The sequence below is a fragment of the Lineus longissimus genome, chromosome 8, assembly GCF_910592395.1.
Source record: "Lineus longissimus chromosome 8, tnLinLong1.2, whole genome shotgun sequence".
NCBI lineage: Eukaryota > Metazoa > Nemertea > Pilidiophora > Heteronemertea > Lineidae > Lineus > Lineus longissimus.
Window position 1 is genome coordinate 2780703 of NC_088315.1, and position 22668 is coordinate 2803370.

At 40.9% G+C, this 22668-nt stretch overlaps 2 protein-coding genes across 12 annotated transcripts in view; both read right to left on the reverse strand.

Moving 5' to 3' along the window:
- On the reverse strand, positions 1-10814 carry LOC135492775 (excitatory amino acid transporter-like). Its single transcript, XM_064779416.1, has 12 exons — positions 10684-10814; positions 8269-8543; positions 7907-7981; positions 7475-7597; positions 7121-7202; positions 6700-6742; positions 6177-6300; positions 3864-3990; positions 3234-3467; positions 2489-2680; positions 2129-2263; positions 1-1779 (listed from the first exon to the last, which is right to left on the reverse strand). The coding sequence occupies exons 2-12, from the start codon at positions 8516-8518 to the stop codon at positions 1485-1487; spliced, it is 1680 nt and encodes a 559-aa protein (XP_064635486.1). The 5' UTR covers positions 8519-8543; positions 10684-10814; the 3' UTR covers positions 1-1484.
- A 723-nt stretch (positions 10815-11537) lies between these two features.
- The window catches only part of LOC135493051 (catenin delta-2-like), a 56041-nt gene continuing 44910 nt past the window's right edge, over positions 11538-22668 (reverse strand). For 9 of the 11 annotated variants that reach the window (XM_064779902.1, XM_064779901.1, XM_064779900.1 and 6 more), the window contains 15 exons: positions 21546-21728; positions 20740-21116; positions 20322-20504; positions 19833-19968; positions 19517-19637; positions 19155-19271; positions 18906-19057; positions 18399-18643; positions 17940-18205; positions 17388-17680; positions 16985-17176; positions 16629-16783; positions 16020-16384; positions 15734-15829; positions 11538-15510 (listed from right to left, as the gene is read on the reverse strand). In XM_064779902.1, the coding sequence (XP_064635972.1) occupies positions 15367-15510; positions 15734-15829; positions 16020-16384; positions 16629-16783; positions 16985-17176; positions 17388-17680; positions 17940-18205; positions 18399-18643; positions 18906-19057; positions 19155-19271; positions 19517-19637; positions 19833-19968; positions 20322-20504; positions 20740-21116; positions 21546-21728 (3025 nt within the window). In that variant the 3' untranslated portion in view covers positions 11538-15366. The remainder of the gene's footprint in view (positions 15511-15733; positions 15830-16019; positions 16385-16628; positions 16784-16984; positions 17177-17387; positions 17681-17939; positions 18206-18398; positions 18644-18905; positions 19058-19154; positions 19272-19516; positions 19638-19832; positions 19969-20321; positions 20505-20739; positions 21117-21545; positions 21729-22668) is intronic. The other 2 variants (XM_064779899.1, XM_064779898.1) reach the window with 2 other exon arrangements.

A 22668-nucleotide genomic window follows, 5' to 3' on the forward strand; every position in this document is an offset into this window, starting at 1 on the left:
TTAAAAGAATAATCAGCTTTTTATTAATGAAATAAACAACACAACATTATCTTACAAGACTATACATGTACATTCACGATATGCTTGAGGCAAAGGAAGAACATGAACAATGAGAGAGATTCATTTTTCCTTTCTTGATTACAGTTATTTGTGTTAATAATACATGAACATTAGAGATTAAATGCTTCTCTTTTAATAGCAAAGAGTGAGATTATGAAACTTTGCCACCTTCCAAATTACACTTACAGTAAAACCTCCCTTAGCGGACACCTCTCTATTAAGGACAACCTCTCCATAAAGGACACTAGTTTTGATCCCAAATGGGTTGTTTCCATTCAATTTCACCTCTCTAAATCAAGAGACCTCTCTATTAAGGACAGCAGTTGTCAGTCCCGTGGGTGACCTTAATAGAGAGGTTCTACTGTACATTGTATTTGCCAACTTTGTTTCCACCAACCCTATCAAAAAATTCAAGCCATTATTTGAAGTGCATTGCATTGCCTTGCGTGTCTTAGTTGACTTATTAACAAAAATATCAATCACCCCATGATGACAATCCAAATTTGACTATAAATTGAAACATAGACGTAATTAAAAGCATACTCTGCCCCACACCGCATGAACATTACTCTATCTTCACTTTTATAAGGTCACTGGCAGAATAGCTATTTTTGGTCTGAAGAGTAAAGTAAAACTGCCTAATCTTTGCCAATTCAGCAATTGACCTTATAGATATGAATCTAGAGCACTTACCAATAAGCCATTCTTACATATTTATAGAACCTAGCACCAGTCTTTTGGTATTCCATATCACAACTACAGCAGGAGAACAAATCCACTGACATGCCTATTCCTTCAAGGCATTTTAATCTGTACAATTACACTGTACCTCATTCTGGCCCCACCCGTTATGATGTCACAACAATACAAATAGGGTCACAGCCAAAATCACACTTCAGGATTTATTTTGATGTCTTTTACCAGAAATGTTGGTACCTCACCTAACTGTCTGTATTGAATGTCACGTCAAACACCGCTCAGGCTGCAAGGTAATTTGGCAAAACCTGAGCTATGCCTTGGTTTTGACCTGCATTTTAGCTCAACGCACATGGTTTGGTAAGATAACCTGAGCAAGCACAGGTGTGACAAGGATATATGGTTCTTTGGACATACTTGACTGGAGTATGCTATCTTACAGGGTTTGAAATCTGGTATATGCAGGCCTCACTAAAGCACCTGAGCCGATTCACCTATTAAGTGAATCTGCCTGCCAGATCTAGCAATCAAATCAGCTCTAGTCAAATGCACAATCCTTATTTCATTGCAAACTGGCATCAAGCCCGTCCATAGTCCCTTTAGGCCATATGAGGTAATGACAGTCATATCATGCGACCTTTTTTAATAAGCCATATATAAAAATACGAACCGTGTCATATTTTCTCGACATTTCAACTTTAACTCATCAATGTCCTTGTTCGAAATGATCAAATCTGGGATGAAACGCTGCTTGAAAGTGTCGTTCCCGACCCAGTCTGCGTCATGATTGGTATACTCAAATATCCCTCATCGCTACGCATCTCCTTCATTTCCTCATCGCCGAGCGTACTATCGGAGGCGATGATGATATCCATGTCTGAACTGCTGCCGTAATCGTCGTCATCCATCTTGGATGGTTTTTCGCCATCTTGTATGGGATCGAGACCAGAACTGCAAAGTTTGTTGGTAAATGCGGCACAGTAGCAATGACTGACAACGTTCCCTGTCGTGCGGATTCTGTCCCTGTTGAGAGAGGAAAAGCAATTACGAAATAGTGAAAATATAAATATTTCAGGTGATTGGACAAAAACCTGGCCTCATTATGGTAAGGTGTCTTCCACAACCAAGCTTGACTCTGAAGACACTCTCAGATTTTGCCAAGAAAGGAAAACTACATATATAGCTCCACTGAATACTGAACAAAATATGTTTTCTTGCACTTTCAGTGGTCAAGGTCATGTCTTCTTATTCCGCTACTCTATTTGAACTGAGTCATTGAAGACCCTTATGCCTTGGCTTTGTGAAAGAAAAACATTGGTTCCAACTGAGCAGAATTTTAAAAAAATCCTTTTCCGAAAAACCGTCAACTTACAAGAACCATTCAACGGTAAATAGAAGTGCAATATCTCGTGTTGGAAGGCCAATGGAAGACAGGATGATGACAAGCGTCACGATGCTGGAACTTGGTACAGAGGGAAGAGCCATCACCGCTACTGAGGTCAATGCACTGAAAGGAGAAAAATATGATTAATTGTCTTAATTGCATCATCATCATCATCATTTTTGACACGTAAAGCTACAAAGCTGATTTGTTCGGGGAAAAATTGGGTCAATTTCATCAAGGACATACGTCAGTCATTTTGTTCCATCTGCAACAAGCGCCATATATTGCCAGAGCAGGTGGAATACAATGAACGAGAGTAACGCCTATAATTCTCAAGTTCCAACTTACCCTATTACAACAACTTGGCCTGGGTCCAATGCAATACTGTTCAACTGGGCAATAAATATCGCAGCAGATGCAATAAAGATGGCACTTCCATCAGCATTCAACGTCACGCTAAATGGAATGACAAATCTCGACACGCGGGAATCGATCTTCTTACGATCGCAGCATTTGTACATCTCAGGGATAGCAACGGCACTGAAAGAGATCAGATGAAATGAAATGAGTTTTTCTCAGAAGCTACAACTTGACGTCTATGAAGCAACATGTTTTTTTTTCTGCAGAGGAGATCAGTGGCATAATCAGGAGGTCGCACAGCCACAGCCTTTCAAAGGAACTTTTTTACGGACATGGAAGCTCAACCTGACCTTAATTCATCATCATTCATCATCATTACCGGCGTTGTAACCCTATTGGATTTTTGCCGGAGGTATGGAGTCCACTATAGGCTACTGTCCACCTATGTGGGATCTTTTACTTGCCCTGGCATAGACACTCAGGTACAAGGGACCACAGCTTTTAGTCTCATCCGACAGACCCTCGACTATTTCATACGTTAATTTACATGTTGTGAAGAGCCATGAATTTTAGTTCCTTGAAAGCCACGCCGGTTCATCAAGAAATACAATCCTGGGTTCTCCCCGGGATCGAACCCGGGCCCTATTGCGTGGTAGCCAGCAGTGTTAACCACTAGGCTATGAGGCTGGAAGTAACCGTTTAAACTGATGAAGCCTAACCAATCTCAACTTACGTGCTTGTAGTGGCGAAACCTGTGAGCCAAGGTCTGAACAATGATATGTAGTAAGGGAAAGGGTTTTCCCGCACCACGATGATGTAGATGACCTGGACGATGATCAGCTGATGGATGACGATGCCAGCAACGACCACCAGGATGAAGAAGCCAAGCTGCGCAAACGTCGACTCGATGTCAGAGACGCCGGCGATGGATGATGCGATGAGGGAGCAGACTCCGATAGGTGTATACCTGGATGTTGAAGAGGCAATGGGTTAGAACAAGTTGGTTATTAATGAGGATCTAGATTTCTAACGCATATTCGAGCATTTTGGCTTTGCTGCCAAGCATGTACACGTCACCTTGATTCTAGGCAAGTCACTTCACTTCAATTGCCATGCCCTTTGAATATGAGATTCAATGTATCTAGGCCTTTTGAAATCTGATAGCGGGTTGGATACAGAGGAGAGGTTTGACCCCACCCCCTTCCCCTTATGGGCCTGGTTTCCATGAATCCCTAACCTTGTTGTGAAAGAGCAATCCATGAATTAAACAGCATTTTATCAGTCTCAATGTTGTTCTTCGATAGAGATGTTGAGGTTTTATTCTACTGAGATAAATTATTAGACCAGTCAGTGGAAGACCTACCATAAGAACCATCGCATGATCTTAATGACAATATCGCTGCAGGACTGGAAGAAATGGAGGAAAGGTTTGCCCTTCTCTCCGGCTGCCCGCGTAGCCATACCAAACACCAGGCAAGCAAAGATGATTCCTGAAAGGTAAAAAATCAAATTTGACTGAGCAGGTAAGTTTTAAGCAATTAAAAGATGTCAATTAGTTCAATGACATTGTTTTTTGACAGACTGAACACGCAGACATCAGTTCAATGATAATCTAGACAAATTCCAGCACAACGTCCACAGCAGTTTTCAGCAAACTGCTCTGACTATTATTGCCAGCCCACCATGCTTATTTTCGAATAGAGGGCTTTCAAACTATCTTCTATACTAGGCATGGTGGTGATTCTCTGATGAAGCCGATAAATAATGCCTTGAAGGGAGGTGACAAATCGAACTTGCTTACTTATAAGGATAAAGTTGATAATTAGGGATAGGTTTTTTTTGTAGTTGTCTAGAGGGGTCATCTTGGTGACCCCTTGGTTTGTTTGGCAGACCCTGACTCAGCATGGGTTATGCCCTGTTTGACCATCTGAACAAAGAGATGTGCTCCTGATGGTACAAGTCAAATACTAAGTAATAGGATCTTAAAGACTTTCTACCCAGGCTTAGGCCTGGTCCCATTTCATTCAAGCACATGCTTTTAGCTTTCTCACAGATTGCCTATCATAGACACCATTTTAATCAAAACAGTATGATGAAATAGACAACTATGTCATCTGAATCGATACTTGATGACGCCCCCAACCATATCAACAAGGCCCTTTCAATAATCGTGACGTTCGAGGAAAATCCTCTTCAGCATTTGCATGTATGATAGACAGACTTGGTGGGTCTACACAGTACAGCAGAATCAATAATTGATAGATTTTTTCATATGTAGAGACCATCTGTCATGTTACTGATATAGGCCTAAACCAATAATGGTCATTGTCTTTCCATGTGACTCTCGGGTGACTAGAAATTCAAGTTTAATATTGAAATTTTTGAACAAGCAGAATTGGCCTTTCAACACTTTGTTGTTCCAATATGTTGGCAGTGGTTTTGATTTCTTGGTATAAACAGAGAAGTGATTTGAGTTCACCACAGCTGTTAAAGTTGGTTGAGAATAATTTAACTGATATATAAGCCAATATGTCGAGAATTATAATCATGAACCTCTTAATACCCTGCCTCTCATAAAGTAGCTTCAACAAGAACAGAAGTACAGTAGAACCTCCCTTAGCGGACACCTCTCTATTAAGGACAACCTCTCTATTAAGGACACTAGTTTTGGTCCCAAATTGGTTCTTTCCATTCAATTTGACCTCTCTAATCAGGACACCTCTCTATTAAGGACAACACTTGTCAGTCCCGAGGGTGTCCTTAGTAGAGAGGTTCTACTGTAATTTCAAAGTGAATTACCCCTCATAGTGTCCGATATAAAGCATGTAAAAGTACATTTTCTTTGAATCCACTCAAATGGAGTGTCTGTGGCTGCAGCCCATGGGCCCATTGCCAACACACTAATCAGTCTGATGCAATCGTTGCCAGGCAGACAAGATGCTTGTGACATCTAAGCCCACAGCTGTCATGAATATTGGCAGGCCTACAACGTGTATGTCAGATCGAAGCATGCACTCTTCTCTCTGAGCCTACCATGTTAAAAGGGTCCACCAGTGCGAACAAGGAGAGGGTGAAAAACCCAAGGTAGTTAAAAACATGGAATAGAGCCAATGATTACAAATGTAGGCCTACTGCTCCCTTGTTACATGAACTTCTTTAAAATGAAAATAACCCTGTTTTCAAAAGGCCTAGCAGGAGGTGAACACTGGTTAAAAGAGTACTCTGACATTTGTGACCCGCTCTACCAAAACTAGGCGCTTGTCGCATCTGAACTTGAGAGGTTGATACGGACTTGTTGTTCATTTCCCTATTGTAGACCTTTTGTGAAATCTATTACAAACTGATTTGGTCACATTTCACAAAAGGTCTACAATAGGGAAATGAACAACAAGTCCGTATCAACCTGTCAAGTTCAGATGCGACAAGCGCCTAGTTTTGGTAGAGCGAGTCACATTTTGTTACTCAAACATGCCCCGAACTTTTGGATAACTCTGGAGAGGTTGCATGTCATTACACTTGAATATAACGAATAATGCACTTTAGTACTAAGTTTTGAAATGAACTGGAAAAACATCGATCACTTTGAGAAAAATAGTTCACTTATGAAATAGGAGAGGTGCAAAGGGCTTTGGCACTTTTAAGCAAATGACCAAGAAAGATAATCTACCATACTCACCAATGAGATTCGTTCCGCGGGCATGTCCAACTGCTTTTGTGACCACTTGTACCGTCTTATTCACGATACCATCGGACGTATTAAAGACCAACGTTTTTTCTTCTGTGCCATATTTGGTCATGGTCTAGAAATGAACATGTTAAATATGATATAGTCATGGTTGGTTGTTTTTTAACTGAGAATGTCAACAAACCATGGCAAAACATGGTCAATGTCGTATGTGAAAAAAAACAACATAAACTATATACAGTGTATATATGCTTCTGGATTCATACACCTTCACCCTGATGTCATGTTATCAAAAACATTTGATAATAAAATCTCTATACAAACTAAAAAGACAACGCAACAGATGATGAGTTCCCGTGATGACTTCACCAATCGTAATCATTCATATCATTTTGAATATTCTATCATGGAACAAGTAACCGACATAATCACTTTGACCATTATTATCTCAAAATTATACTAAACGTGACAGACAAATGGGACACTTATAATAAAATACATAATCTGTCCTTACCTTCTCAATGCAAGCACCGAATACATTATCTGGGACAATGTTTCTGAAATTGAGATACTGGTACATGTAGTTACTATAGACTTATTTCAGACATAGTAGATACGCTAGCTAGTGCTGGTTTCCTGTTACCAGGACATGTTGTCCTTGATATTGAGACTGAGCGGTGACATGGTGCGCAGTCGATGGATCCATGTGGACTCTTTGGAGAGTCTAATGTTTTTTGAGTTATCCGCATCTGGAGGGGCGTGGATGAATTCTAGGACGAAGATGCATATTTCAGACATAGGGGGAGGGGGGATTTGTTTTTGGAAGAGAATTCATGACAATGCACTTCTAAACGAACTGCAGGTGAAGCCGACCTAGCATGCCAGCGAAAAATATGTTAAGTTTATGTCCAACCACTACCAACTCAAGGACTCACCTGATTAGATCGGCGAAGATGTCCTGTGTTTGAAGAATCTCCGTCATTTTGTCTAAGAGTTCATTCGTAACAACACCAGAACCTGAAGATGATGTTATAAAATATCATTCCCAGAAAACCAAGGGGCAATAACAGAAAAATTAGAATTGTTTTTCACATTCTTGTCAGCATAAATTGCTTTAAAATTGACATGTTTTACCTTCCTTCTAAAACTCTTTAGCTGAATCACTGAGATCGCATGGTCATAACTGATAACTATTCATCATGACGTAGAAAAAGAAATGACACTGATCTTCCGGTGGTAACCAGTGGCATTCCAGTGGCTACCAATGGATTCCCATTAGGGTTGTTTACCTGGTTTAATAAGTAGACACAGTGTGACCCCGAGGGCACAGCTGATGATGTTGGTCATCACGATGTAGAGGAAGGAAAGGAGACTGATCTTTCCATTTGACTTGGGGTCCATTGAGGCAGTTCCTGAAAACGAAATATCATGATGATATTGCCAAAAGTTATATACTATACATATACAAAATTTCAAATCAAACTGAACTAACTGCATGCAAAAATCAAAGTTCCATGCCACACTTACAATTTCATGAAACCATGAAATAAAATGTGGGAATAACTCTATTTGTTTCAATAGTTCCAAAGTTGACGTGATTACAAATGTTTCAGGCTGCACCCACTCTTTAGAGTTTCTTCAGTAGAAGCTTTCAGGAGGTGCTAAGGACTATTATCAACAGGGTTAAGGGCCTTGCTCAAGGACACATACATTGTACATACCTGCTATCACACAGGAGACAATGAGGGGCAGTATCATCATCTTCAGCAACCGGAGGAACATATCTCCAGGAAGACCTGAAATGGTAGAGAGTAGGAAAACACCTGGCTCAACCTCGAGTGTCTTAGATGTGCAATACGATAGAACATCTGTCACACAGAGACACTTTCAGAATCTTATTGAAAAGACAGGATTATGTGTCCTATACTTAGCACTTACAATCTATACTCAGCAGCTGTTATTTGCTGATAACTGCTCATAGCTCAGTTATGCTCATCTGTTCATTGCTCAGCAGCTCTTAACTGCTGAAAACTGCTCATAGCTCAGAGCTCAGGACCTCTTAATCTGTTGATATTTTACTCACCAAGCCATCCAAGCGTGTCAGTTGAAGGCTTGAACTCGCGGACGACAAATCCAATCGTGAAACCGAGGACGATCCCGACCGCCGTCAAAATCAGCAGCAACTCCTTCTTGATCAGTTTTTTGATTCGTTGACATCTTGGCGTCACTTTTCGATCGATCGGCATACTTATCGCCATCTGGACAAGAGCTGCTCCGGAATCGCTCTCCGGGAGCATCCGACCATTTTCTTTTCGTTTGTGGAAGAGACCCATTTTGAAGATGCCGCTGTTGTATAAACTGTAACGATGGAATGAGATTATGATGCGGGAGACAGCAAAAGATGATGTCGGAAGACAGATAGTAGGCCCTAAAGGTGAGTTCTATTGGTCAGAGTTGTGTTCAGCAAAATGGACCTCCCACCAGCTGTAGATACAAAATGATAGAATTATCAAATCATCGATTCTTTTATAAATCTGTATCAAAACGTGAATGAGCCAATATTATAAAATCCTGGCCACCCGCCACAGATTTTCTATGATTTTACAAATGACACAATACCCCTCTGTGTTGTTATTGTGAGACAGCTGGAAGCGAATGTGAAAAGTTCATGGGTCAGACATACTACAGTGAACCAGGGCCTAGAGTGCACACCGTTTCAGAACTCATCCCCGAGAGAAGAAAACTGTTTATCATCAAACAAACCTCGGGGTTCATGGATGGCAAAAGCATTGCTTTTTAGCTCACCTCTTAGCAGAGGTGAGCTTATCCCATACCGTGGCGTCCGTCGTCCGTCGTCGTCGTCGTCGTCGTCGTCGTCCGTCGTCGTCCGTCGTCCGTTAGCAGGGCACGTTTCGTAACTGTTAGAGCTATTGAGTTGAAACTTGGTACACATGTACCCTTATGTAATGACACCTTGGAGACCAAGTTTCGGTCCGATTCGTTTCATGGTTTGGCCACCAGGGGGCCAAATGTTAAAAGTGAAAATATGCAATATCTCCCTTAATAGTAGTCGGGAAATTTTGAAAAAAATATGGTAGGTACTTCTAGCAAAGGTGCATCATATATCCTCCGGGTTTTTGATTTGACCTCCTTTTCAAGGTCACAGAGGTCAAATGGTGTAAATCGGCCGTTAGGATGTAACGATGGCACGTTTCTAAACTGCAATGACTATTGATACCAAATTTGGTACACATTTACCCCTTAGTCAGGTGATCTCAGGGACCAAAGTTTGGTCCAATATGATTCACCACTTGACCACCAGGGGGCAAAATCTAAAAACCTTAAAAATGTGATTATTCCTTAACTTCTTGCCCGATTGCCACCAATTTGATATCATGGGTACATTTAACCACGATACAGTATATGTCACACATGTTTTTAATTTGACCTTCTTGTCAAGGTCACAGAGGTCAAATGGCATAAATTCGCCGTCAGGCCGTAACTATGGCACGTTTCTTAACTGCAATGACTATTGATCACAAATTAAGTACACATGTACCCCTTGGTCAGGTGATCTCAGGTACTGAAGTTTGGTGCGATCTGATTTGCCGTTTGGCCTGCAGGGAGGGGGCCAAATCCTAAATTCTTCAAAATGCCATTATTCCTAGTAATGACTTGCCCGATTGGCACCAATTTTATATCATAGGTAGATCTAATTCTAACAACCATTCAATGTGTCACCCGGGTCTTCTTTGATTTGACCTACTTTTCAAGGTCACAGAGGTCGAATGTACTGTAAATTGGCCATTTTGGGGAAATTGTAATTGATTGGACCTACATCAAACCTAACACTACATGACACAATACCATGCTCTTTATCCATCTTTCCTCCACATGAGGTGAGCACAATGGCCCTGGCCATTTCATTTCTTAGACATTGCATTATTTGTCTTTTCCTAACAGCTGCAGCCCTTTAGCCCCCCCCCCCCCCCCCCACAAATTGATTTGTGTGGCTGTTCTCGACTCGAGTTCATAGTCCTCCGGCTTTGAATTTCATGAAATGATAAGTCAAGGCCCAAAGTATGACACAAATCAGGCAGGCCACACAGCATATGGTCAAGATGGAATCGATGAAACAGTGTAGGTCTATAGGCTTAGTGAGGCCCAAAACATATGAACTTAAAGGAGAACTCCAGGAATTATTCACCAGTCCAAAAATGTATGAATAAAAAGATGAGTTTTAGGAGGGAAGAGCAGGCCTTAAGAGTAGGAAACCATAAGAACATTTAAAACTCTGCTGTCCATAAGCCCATCCACGCTAGCGCAACTTAACCCTATTCATGTTAAATTCCCCTCCGGAGGACTGCAAATTAAAGAACCAGAACCAGAACCAGTTTGCCAACCAGTTTAATCCACCTTAAAGTGAACAAAGTTATCATGCAGCAGTAAAATCATCAATGAAAACCTCAAATATTGTGAAATATGTAGACATACTCACCAAGATAAATGCTTGTCAAGTCAAAATAATGAGGAATAGAGACGTTATTAAGTAGCTCCACAGTGTTACTGTTAGTCCAGACTGACTGTTGTCTGTGAGTGCCAGATGCTCGTCAACGCAATCTGATGCAATCCTTGTTAACAGCACAGTGCTGACAACTGGGGTTGATATACTGAACTGAAATACTTGATATTTTGCAAATCATGATGACAAGCAGTAGAATTTTCAAGAATTCGGCACGCTGTCTATTGTACACAGGTATTTGGTTTGCTATTAGTTCAACTACAATGGAGGGCCTAATGTTTTGTTGATACAAGTATTTATTCTGTAAGTTTATGTATTATATAGGCCTATGTGAGATTCAACATGTGCGTTCCCCATTCGTAATTTAGAAGTATATAATTCGTATTCATTCCGTCCTCAACGTCCAAAGCCACTTTCACCATAGTAAAACACCGGGCGTAAACTAACCTCGGCACAGAGACTGAGGGGAAACTGGACCACACAGGCAGTACATGTAGGCAACATGGACCATCAGTTTTATTTGAGACTCATGTACACTTGTATACCACTTGAATGATTATATTTTCACTACTGTGAAAGGGGTCAGGGGCCACAAGTGATGCTGTCAGCAACAGTGTTGCTTGTGTCCTTATAGGTTGAGTGGCTGAGTTTACAGCAGAATTGTCGTCCACCGCCCATAGCTCTGAGGATCCCAGATCCAAGCTTTGGGCCATTTTCAGATGGTCCTCACCTCTATATGAGTTGGAGACGATGGGGTGTCAGCTGGTGTGTGGATAAGCCCTCCTCCACACCATATCAAAGATTAGAACACAATAAACACAAACAAAACATTTAGGCACTAAATACATTTTATTCTCCTTTACCTTCAAAACGAACGTATGACTTAAATCAGCATCAATTATACAAAATTTCTTAAAGTTAAAAACAGTCTACATTTTAATGTTTACAGTCCAATAGATTACCATAGCAACATTTAGTTCAATAATAATCTAAATACTACTCTTAGCTGTACAATTCATGGCCCAGTTCGTATATTATTCTATTAGGACTGATAAGTTAGTATATTGTCTGCAACAGGTCCTCTAGGGATAGATAATGGTTTCTAATGCACAGCCGGATAAGTACAGTTTCCAGCCCATTATCAACCATAGGATCCTCTTTTCTTTTCATTTGAAATATACATGGCTTTCTCACTATGTTTCAAAGTAGAATAGAGGTGCAATTTTTCGTCCATAAAGGACAAGTGTCTAAACTCATACTACATGCATATAAAATCAAGATACTGTAGCGTTTCCGAACAGCTCTCTTTATGTTTCAAGTGTTTGAGCGAATAAGATTTCAGTACGGTACTCTTTCAAGAGTATGTTTAGAGACGGTGCTTTTTCCACAAGCGGTAACAGACTTGGCGTGAAGTCCACTCCGCTACACGGTTTATATAATCATGGTATCTTCACACACTTTTTTGTACAGACATCAAAAGCAGTGGCCTTTTAAAATCAAACTTGGCACATTTCAATTGTTACTGCCATTAAGAAATTTGTGAGATAAAAATATTTCTAACCTCATTGAGGCATGACTGAAAAGAAGGTTATCCGAAATTTGTTTGGGAACCGAGTCAGCAATGTTCAGGTAATTTAAGTCCGAAGCCAATAGAAATATTTTTAATGTGAGTTTGGTGAACGAAATATTTAAGTGTACCACAATTAAGTAGAAAATCCAAAGTTATATGGTTTTATACCAGCTAGTATTCAATCGATGCTTTGACATGAAGCAGCCTTCTGACAAAATAGATGTTGAGAACAGTAACGATGTACACTGTACATGAATAATGTTCACATGGTAACAGAACATGTCTCAAACCCATATTTTATAAAATATACACACTTTTTATGAAACGCATGAGAGGTTACAACATATGAAACGGGCTGAACCTGATGGAAAATCTCCTTGATTTCTGAGGTGTTACTCCCTTGGTTCACTCCTCTGAAGTGTGGACGTCTGGATGGAAAATGTGCGTAATAACAGATAAAGTTTCTCCAGATTTTTATTTGTATTGTTAAGCGTCCAATAGCACAGTTCACAAACACAGAACTTGGAACGTTTATTTATTATCAGTGCAAAAGTGGGAAATGCGAGGTGCTTTTGAAGGGAATATTCTCCACTAGGTCTCATCTCCTATGAACATATAGTCTTTGACTTCTCAAGACGCCAAGTCAAGGACATAAAGCGTTCTTTGAAGCAAACTTTTCCCAGCTGTTTTAGGCTTGTATGCATGCAACACCATTTTTGTGAAATGAACTATAGTCCATATTTTGCAGGAGATGCATATCATTCAAATCGTGTCGATACATAGATATATATGTGAGGACAAAACAGGGTAAGTGACAATCGTATAAAAATCTACTAAACAACTGGTTGCCATTTGCGTTTGGGCAAAGTAATTTATCATTATTACGTGTATCATTTAATGATTACTACAGTTGAGTTCAATAGTTTTACCCATGATGCAAAATAAACAGTGTGAGGTTACTCTAAACTTGTTCAGGAGGAGCCTCAAGGTTGCAGGTTTTAGAAAAAAACTATCAAGATTGTTTGCTTTCCGGTTTGATATGCATTAGAAAAATCCAGTTGCTGTAAATCTTCACTGACACGTCAGGCTAAAGCAGGTCAACCCAAAGAGGCAGTCGGTGATATGTTAACTAAACCAGGCCTATTTTGTGAATATAAGGACTGGTTTGATATGAGTTCATGCGTATGTACAAATATTTTTGAGTCGTACTCTTAGTCGCATTATTCTGGGTACCTACACGTACTTGCATGTGCAGTGGCCACATTAAAATGAGAAGAACACGTACAAGCATTATCTATAATCTTCGTTTTGGCGACGTCGAATGGCATATGAGGGACTACGTTTGTGCCCAACCCCACCGTCCCCAGTAGCCCCTCTAATGTTAGTATGGGAAAATCATAAGATGCTGGTCAAAATTTTGAGGGAAGCATGAGCTGATGTCCACAAAATCAGATCACTGTACATGCACTGCATCATTCCATTAATACTTTAGGCACAAATATAAAACTAAATTTGAAACCGATGATAACATCTGAACAAAATATTCGCACACAGAATATGGCAAATTCCTTAGATCGATTTGAGCACACTTCCATTTGAATATGTTAATTAGCTGATCAACGCACTGAAACAAAAACATTCAATCTTTTGATATGTCTCATAAGGCTCAACATCTACATTTTTATACAACTAAAGCCAAATACAGGCCTCTACTAAATACATTCTTACATACATATTACTGTAACAGCCTTTTTTGCCTACGCCCATGTTATTACATTCATTATGAACTCTACAACATTGTTTCAATTGCAGGAATCTCTGACGGACCTAAATCTCATGTGCAAAGACGTGATTTTTACCCAATTATATAATAATTGGGTCTATTTGCCAAACAGGAACAAAAATCGTGGAATGAGATTGGTCAAATCACCATCACATGCCCAAAAATCTCTTGTTTGAATGGCGCATTCATGTTACATGTCATCTCACTGGGGCCCCGATTCAGGTCACATAATTAGAATAACTATCAGTGCTGTAACTGCCAAATCTTTATGAACATTTCGTTTTTGCGAATAATCACAATTTAAAAAAAAAATTTTTTTTTTAAATTTGAAAATTGAAAGGAATTTCTTAATACGCCAACATAAAATTGGAGAAAAAATTTTTAGAATGCAAATATTAAATATGCATGAATATTTCGCGATTTACAGTACTAATTATGAAAGCAGACATCACACTCCCCGAATCTGGCAGCATGACTATAATTTACTTTGCTAATTACGTATTCCTTTGTTTGCTAGTTACCTCCATGGTAAACCTAATCAAAGCACAATGGTTAAATTCCTGAAAGTCATCAGATCTGTTAAATTAACTTTAGTCGGGAAACTATTCCACTAAACCCTACTGACGAAACTGTTTTTTTGCATTGCATCAATAATACATAGAAAATATTTCATTACGAATATCAAATATCGCATTTCAATATATAATCCATTGTCTAGATGGCGATTGATTCCTCTTGAAAACTGATCCAACACAATCCTAATCTTTAGTTCTACTCGTTTGAATAATCATTACTCATTGAAGCTACAAACTACACTGGGCAGAATTCAGAAATGTTTTTTTAGCCCAGACAGCATTTATCTTTATATCCATTCAGGGTCTCTTGGTCCTCATCGTCAAATATCTGCCTCTTGGCCCCGAAACAGCCCATATTGTAGCTGTCCGAACTATCCTAAATTCCTTCCAATGAATTAATTTCTACTGAAAATATATTTGAGCTCCTTTAAAAAGTCTAAAGGAACTTCTGACTGGACCCACTGTTCACTATATTCTCATACACAACGAATATTCAATTCATCGTTTGTAATCCAAAATGAATATTCTCCCACTTTTTTATATCATCCTCGTTGAATAGTCTTCATTTGTAGGTTTTCTGGTGCCTTAATTGCCGCAAACACAACAGCAATAAGCACTTCTGCTGGCGTAACAATGCTACCAAAGTCTGTACCAGGAATCCGAGCAAATAAAAGAGCACCACAGCGAACTTTCAAACAGTTTTTCAAGATTTTGAAACCTCGATACGAGTGTTATACCCATGAATCTGCCCCACCGTCCCCTCCGCCTCCGTGTTGGTCAGTGAGGACCATGTGATGCGGAGGACCATCGCGGTTCGACGTCTTCATACTTTTGTTCACCCTGGCATACAACGGCTCATCGTTACGTGCGTTCCCCTGAAAAAGAGACCAGGAATTGATATCGAACTGGAGGTGTTGTTGTCGCACTGATCGCCACCAGAGTGGAGCTTAACAGTAGGCCAAAACAGAGGCAGCGACTGAGGTTATGGGCAAATGGCAGCTCGGGCTGTCATCTGACTTTACACTTTAACTCAGTAACTCAGAAGAGGTGCTCAATCAGAAAATGTGACTACGTCGCAATGCCGCTACAAGTGCTTACCTGTTGGGGTAGAACTGCGATGCCACCTGCTGGCGGCCGGTAGGAATCATGCCGACTCTCATACGGATTCATCTCATTCATTTGTATTTCTTCACCCTAGAAGGAGAGGAAAGGTTGTTTTAGCCAAATTCATACTCCAACAAGTGACCAACAGCATCCGTGTACTCTTTGTAACTTGAAAAGTAGGTTGAACCAAATACCAGGGAGACATACGATAGTGTATGGTCATAAGATGCACCAATGAGATCAAATAGACCACGATCTGGCAAGTATGATGTTGACTCACCCTATAAGAATCTTGCCGATATGGTTCAACATCCCGGCTATCATTGTGTAACCGGCTCTCATCTCGTCCAGTATAAGCATTCGTGCTGACACCGTATGGATTAATATCATCATGATACCGATCATCACGTTCGTAATTTTCGCGTGGATTTGACCCGTATCGGTCATCTTGCCTGTTTTCATTAGGAGGATAATCTCGATCCAGTTGGTCTTCAAAGTGTGCCTCGTATTGGTCGCCAACTCGATCGCTGTAATTATCCCGGTCTGTCCGGTTTGCGTACGGGTCCATCATCTGGTTGCCGTATGTTTCTGACCGGTTTTGACCATATGGATCCCCGGCAAACCTTGGCTGTTGACCACCATAGTCTGAAACACAAAAATATATAATTAACTGTGAAAAGTATTGGCCTTTGAAAGAGCCTATCCTTGGGGGGGGGGGGAAGAATTCAATATTGTTCATTGAGATGTTTGTGTACGTTGAACATCAGCAAATGATATCAGCTCCCAACTCAATATTTTTAGCTGTCATCCTTGGCCTTCAATGCCAGTACTTTCGAGGTCATTTGGACAATTCGATTCATTGAACCGGGTGCCCCAAAATCTCACTCACCTGCATCTTGTGACATCGCAGACACATCATTAGTTCTGTGTCTCTCAATAGGCGGCAGTGTGTTGGCGTTAAATTCATTAACAGGCCCAGACTGGTCTTGGCGCGGTCGGATGAGAGTGCTGTTGGCACTCACTGGCGGCTGGCCAGAATGACTCCTGGGAAAGAAAAGGCAGAATGTTTTAAAAAATAGTTGGACACATATTGCCTTTAAATACTTGATATTGAATCAGATTTACGTGTAAGTTCACTGCCTATCGCTAGCTACATGTACATGCTTTTACACTGTGGCTTGAGTGTGTATGGGAAGCGTTGGCATAGATAGGATTACATATTTCCTGGATAAAGATTTTCCATACCTAGCAGCCATGGTCTTCGTAACGAAGTGTTGCTCCTTGTATCCCTTCTTCTTATACTCCGGTTGTAGTTCCTTAAACTGCCACATGGCCATCAGTACCGAGGCGGCAAACTTCACAACCTTAGCGCTATATTTCCCCTTCGACTGGGTGATGTGTATAAGGCTGTCAATGCCACCCTCAGTGAGAACGGATCTGAAAGAAAGAGAGTGTGTTCATTTGATAGTTTTTGAAATTCCCTAATCCAGGGTAAAAGTCCTGACAGGAGTCAAATTTACTAGCCCCTACTGAACTTTTAGAGTCTCGCAGCGGGGTGGAGAAGACTGATGTCCTGCCACTAATGAGATCAGGGTTCAATACCACACACAATTTCACCACAAATAATTACCAAAAACCAGCAACTTACGAGCAAAAATCGGCATTTTTCTTGACAATCTCATACAGTGTGGCCAAGACGGCAGCAATCGTATCATCCGAGACCGGGTAATCCATCTTTTGACCCCGACTATTCGGAAGTTTCTTAATAAGCGTTTGCATCGCATATTTTCCTATCAATTCTTTATTTCGATCGTCGAGAGCGAGGTTCCTTAGGGCAGTCGCAGCGGCACATACTACACGGTCAGCTTCTATACTCAATAACTCTACGATGATCGGCAGGCCCTTTTCTTTTCGGACAGCCTGGCGAATTTCTATGGACGGCTGGAAGAGGAGGAAGAGTGGCACAATAAGTTTCCAAATATCTCATTGTAGTTTAGGAGATGAGTATGTCAACCTTTAGCAATTTACCTCATTGAGAGGCCTCTGTTTTTTCGTCTACATTTTAGCTTTAACTTTGCAGTGTCTGGTGAGACAAACAGTACTTCCAGTTTCAATTCCTTGAACTCAATTGACATCCAACTCGAGTACCATCAAACAGATGCTCACGGGCGCAATCACAGAAGAAGAACTATCTACTTACTTCCCATTCACACGCAGCCAGATTCTGAATTGCCCCCGCAGCAGCTTCCAGCGTCTCCGGATTTGAACAATCTGATAACAAAGGCAGATAGATGTGTACGACACTGGGCTGCCACAGCAGCTCCATGCCGCGGACAGGGTCGGTTCTTGAGGTATTGAACGTCCTGCCACTCTGGTACCCACTGTCGGAGCGGTTCCTCTGGTCAACCTTCTGCGGATCTTTCTTATTCTTCTTGCCTGCGCCACCACCAAAGCACCCTGTGTTATCTGAAATATTGTTAATCGTCATCACAACCTGTTCAACTACTGGTGCGAGGTCCAGGCGTTGTCAAATCTACCAGAAAACCAATCAACAGGGTTCTCCCCATTTCCCACTTTGAGAAGGTTTTGAGGAATTTATCAAGCCCAAGTTGCTGGGTAAAATGTATAAAAGGAAGACAGTATTGTATCAAAGCCGTACCTCCTGCCGGTTCGCCTGGTTTTTGTCCCGGTTTCTTCGCATCACGTTTCTTGAAATAATCCGGGTCGGCAACTTCTTGACAGCCGTAGCAGAGGTTCCGTAAAACACACACGCAATTCTCGACCGACTTGTTATCGATGTCATTCTTTCCTATGGCGGCTTTCACTATGAACATTAAGGCATCGACCAGGCCGTCGCACTCTCGTAACTTCTTTCTGGCATAGTCGCCATCCGAACTCACATTTCTGGAAAGAGCAAACAAGACATGTGGATGATACGCTAGATGTAGCGTGAAAATTGTCACAACACAACTTTATATCATTTTGCACCAGTCATGCCATCAAAAGTCTTGTCAAAAACATCATCAGGCATACCAAGAGTAATTCAAGGCGACTCTTTATATAGCCATAGCCTCCGACTTTGAAACACTCAGCGCCATTCAATATGGTACCTGTAGTATTCTGATCATAATTGCAGTATATATGCTCAAGTTCAAATTCCTCATACCTCATAACTCCACTGGCATTTCTGAAGACCGTTGACCAGTAGACACCCCTGGGCTCACTTTGCCCCTGGTTCGGGTCCCAACCAGAATGGGGGATAATCACGTTGTTCACTAGTACAGTCAATGCATCATTTATAATGGGTTTCTTTAATTCCTGTAACAGAAAGAAGAAATGTGAGGTTGGAAGTTGCATTTTGTTTGTTTTTTATCTGAGAGACAAAGCAACTATGGATTTAGACTTGTTGGCCTACCTTGCACGATGAGAGATTCCATAATATAGCCGTCACCAACTCACGAATATCATTATCAGGAGTTTTCCGTAATAACCGAACCAAGGCAGGGATGCCGTCTGCATTTTTTATAGCACGCTAAAAGAAAAGAAGGCACTTAACATTAGATTGCATGACAAGGAGTTGAGAAGAACCATATCGGGCATGTACCTCTTTTCATTTTATAATAAGCCTGAAAGACTTTTGATGATCGGGCCAAAGTCGATAAAGAAAATTCCTTTATGACAAGGTTGGTAAGGCATTTCTCACACTAGAGAGTATGACTGATAAACCAGAGATACCAAACGTATCTCAAAAAGGATTTTAAAGATATAGCGTCTTACCTTATTTTCATCATTGTTCTTCCCAAACGACAGATTCCTAAGAGCTCCAGAGGCATTTTTGTGAACTTCTGGCAGGTCGTTGTTCAGCAGTTCTATAAGTGATGGGATACCACCCAGGGCCCTGCAAGGACACAAGACAAAACAGTAATATCGTCGTTGAACCACGTACAATGTCTGCCAAGAAGCAACCTAATAGATGAGGATGAATTTGAACATCACCCATGCCAAAGATCAAAGGCGTACATAAATGGTAAAGGCCTGTGGGCCAAATTAGGAGTCTATTCAGTGTCAATTCTGACCACTAGGTGGTACTTACCTCGTTTTGCTCTTCATGTCATCATCCTGAAAGGTGAGATGTTGGAGATACGCAGCAGCATTTGCCTTGATGTTGTTACTTGGATGGCTTAAGAACTCTATCACTTCTGGAAGGTCCGGATTTCTCCAACGGGGTTCTGAAAATGAACACGAAACATATAATTATGCACAGTATTCTGCCACATGAACAAGACAAATGTGACAAACTACAAATGTAGTTGTTTGCCTGCTTCCCTCCACTCCCATAGGTCTATATGTATATAGCCAGCTTATTGACACTTACAAGTTACATGATGATGTCAGCCTCATAGAAAATTGCATAGCACCAAGTGGGAGATATTGTCAACCGATGACGATCGCAAAAAGTGACCCTTGATTAGTTCACAGGATACCAGAGAGGATGGAATTGACATTAATTGACACAAATTGACTATGATTGACACTTCGGGCATTGTAATTGGACATGACTTGAGTGTAATTGGTCTCTCACCTCTTGTGTCGCTATCTATAGAAGGGGATCGCCGTAATAATTCTGGATTGAAATTTTCCGGCGGGGCTTGAAGTCCTCTTGTTTCTTCTCGTGGTATATCATCGTACGGCCTAGCACCTTGTAGTGAGGGTTGAGGACTGTCGGTATACCCTCGACGCTGCATTGAGTCGTAGGGTGGAGGACCTAAAGAAAGACGAGGAACATACTGAACTGTTTCTTCAATCAAATATGGCAAAAATATTTAGCTTCTAACTGGCGGAAAAGTCGTAACAACTTGACAAGCTCCGAATGGAAACATTGTTCATTTCAAAAACTATGGAGTAGGATAGAGACTATTTGAAGAAATGTCGATCATTCTAAGCAGACGACAGTGCGGAATACTGCAAATGGGATTGTAGAGGGAGGAATGTTCACCTACCGCTGTATCTATCACTTCCATGCGGCGATGGAGTTCTGTTCGGACGATTTGGCTGGGCTTGCGGGTAGTAATCATAATCCCGCGAATCAGATGGTCTAAATGGACGACCATTTGGATAACCATCGGTATTGTCCACTGGCGGATAATATGGTTCTGTCCGGCCTCTTTCTGAATCTGGCGGATTGCTGTAGCTATCATCCAAGCGCTGTTGACCTCCGTATCGGTTATTTTGGAGATTTGATCTTTCTTCCTCTGGCGGATTACTGTATGAGTCATCAGCCCGAGGATATCGTGGATTGGGTGTCTCACGAGGCGAGTAACTGTCTGGATAGTGGCCATCGCTGTACAACCTGCCATCTGGTGGTGGCCCACTGTAACTAGAAGAACACAGAAGTTAGAATTTGGCTTGAATTTGTTTACACCCCTTATACAGGATGCTAACTTGTCAAATGCTGATGATGCAAGTACCAAAGTGTATCTTGCCTTCCCCTCAATCAAAACCTTTTCACTTTGATATCAACAGATAGCAAGGGTCAAGTATTAACACTGCATTACTAATCTTCTACACATGTTGATCGATTCAGCAAGATACTAGGAAAATGAACCACAACCATGCAACATGTACACATCGAACAAAATCACATAAGTTTTCTACACATTACTTCGAAATATTGGACAGATTGTCAAAGCTATCATCCACACAACTAGTATTTCTCAGTGCTTGCTTGAAGTTGACCTAATTTATTCCAATTAACACATAGCAGTCCTCGTTTTTGAATTAATGGCTCCGCCCCTTAGCTACATACCGGTCATCAACAGGCGAGTCGCGATAGCTGTCTTCAAGCGGCCGAATAAATCTGCCGTCATCAGGGTACTGATCAGCCTGCGGCAGGTTAACATAATTATTGCCAGGTGGCCCCGCCGAGTAAGACGGATGCCCACCGCCTGGCTGAGGACTGTCACTGTACCCGCGCGTTGGGGTATAATTCCTGGAAGAAGCAACGACGCTCATAAGCTAATTTGTTTGTTTAGTTAGTTCGTGCTATTGTTGGTGCAAAGGGGTGCAGTTCATAGCAACATATTTCAAGCTAGAGGTTTTTCTTGCCAGGTCAATTTAAGCAATCTTTGACTGAAGTCTCCTTAGACCTTTGAAGCATCAAGTTCAGTCCCAGTGCTCATTCTCAAGTTTAAGTTTAACATGTTTTACTTGTTTTTATTGGTGTCCATGGTCATGCATGTGTTCATGGTTATGTTGAAGTGTATATGTGTGTGGATGTTCATGCTCATGCATTCACATATACACATGCACTGATGTGCATGTTTGCATTGTTCATGCACAAGCTCAAGTTGATGTTTATGTTTATGGTCATGTGTAAGTCAACCACTAGTTCATGGGGAATCTCTTGTTTGAGACACTTTAAATTTGCGACCAAAAAATAGAAATAAATGCTCCCTAGTCTCTGCGCATTCCTCCTCGAGCCCTGGTTATCAAATACCCACAATGAGAAAATGACACCTCTGGATGACAGAATTGGACACAAACTTCAACATGAATTGAATCAATGTAGTTTTAGCTATCGTAGGAATACTTCGAAGTATGATATGTCAATCATTTGTCATGACATTTCAACCAAAAGTTCAATCAAAATAAATCCTACGAATAGAAATTCAATGTTCTAAATAAGGATGCAATCTATGAAAATACTTCAATGAAATATCTGTATATCAACTAAAACCAATTTTTTTGTTAAGACACAGAAAATATGTAAAAAGTTCAGGCAGCACAATATCAAAATGGAGAGCGTAACAATCTCCCGCACAGATTGTGAAATATTTATTTACGGCAATCAGAAGACTTAAGTAAATACATCAAACAATGCAGGTATTGCAATCCACCCTTGGGCGAATTTCTTGACACGTCATCAGTTT

Coding starts and splice junctions, on each gene's coding strand:
- LOC135492775 (XM_064779416.1), bottom strand. CDS start 8,518: ATGGGTCTCTTCCACAAACGAAAAGAAAATGGTCGGATGCTCCCGGAG. Junction 6,743..7,120: donor ATCTTCGCCGATCTAATCAG/GTGAGTCCTTGA, acceptor TCTCAATTTCAG/AAACATTGTCCCAGATAATG. Junction 3,991..6,176: donor CCGCGGAACGAATCTCATTG/GTGAGTATGGTA, acceptor TTTACCTTTCAG/GAATCATCTTTGCTTGCCTG.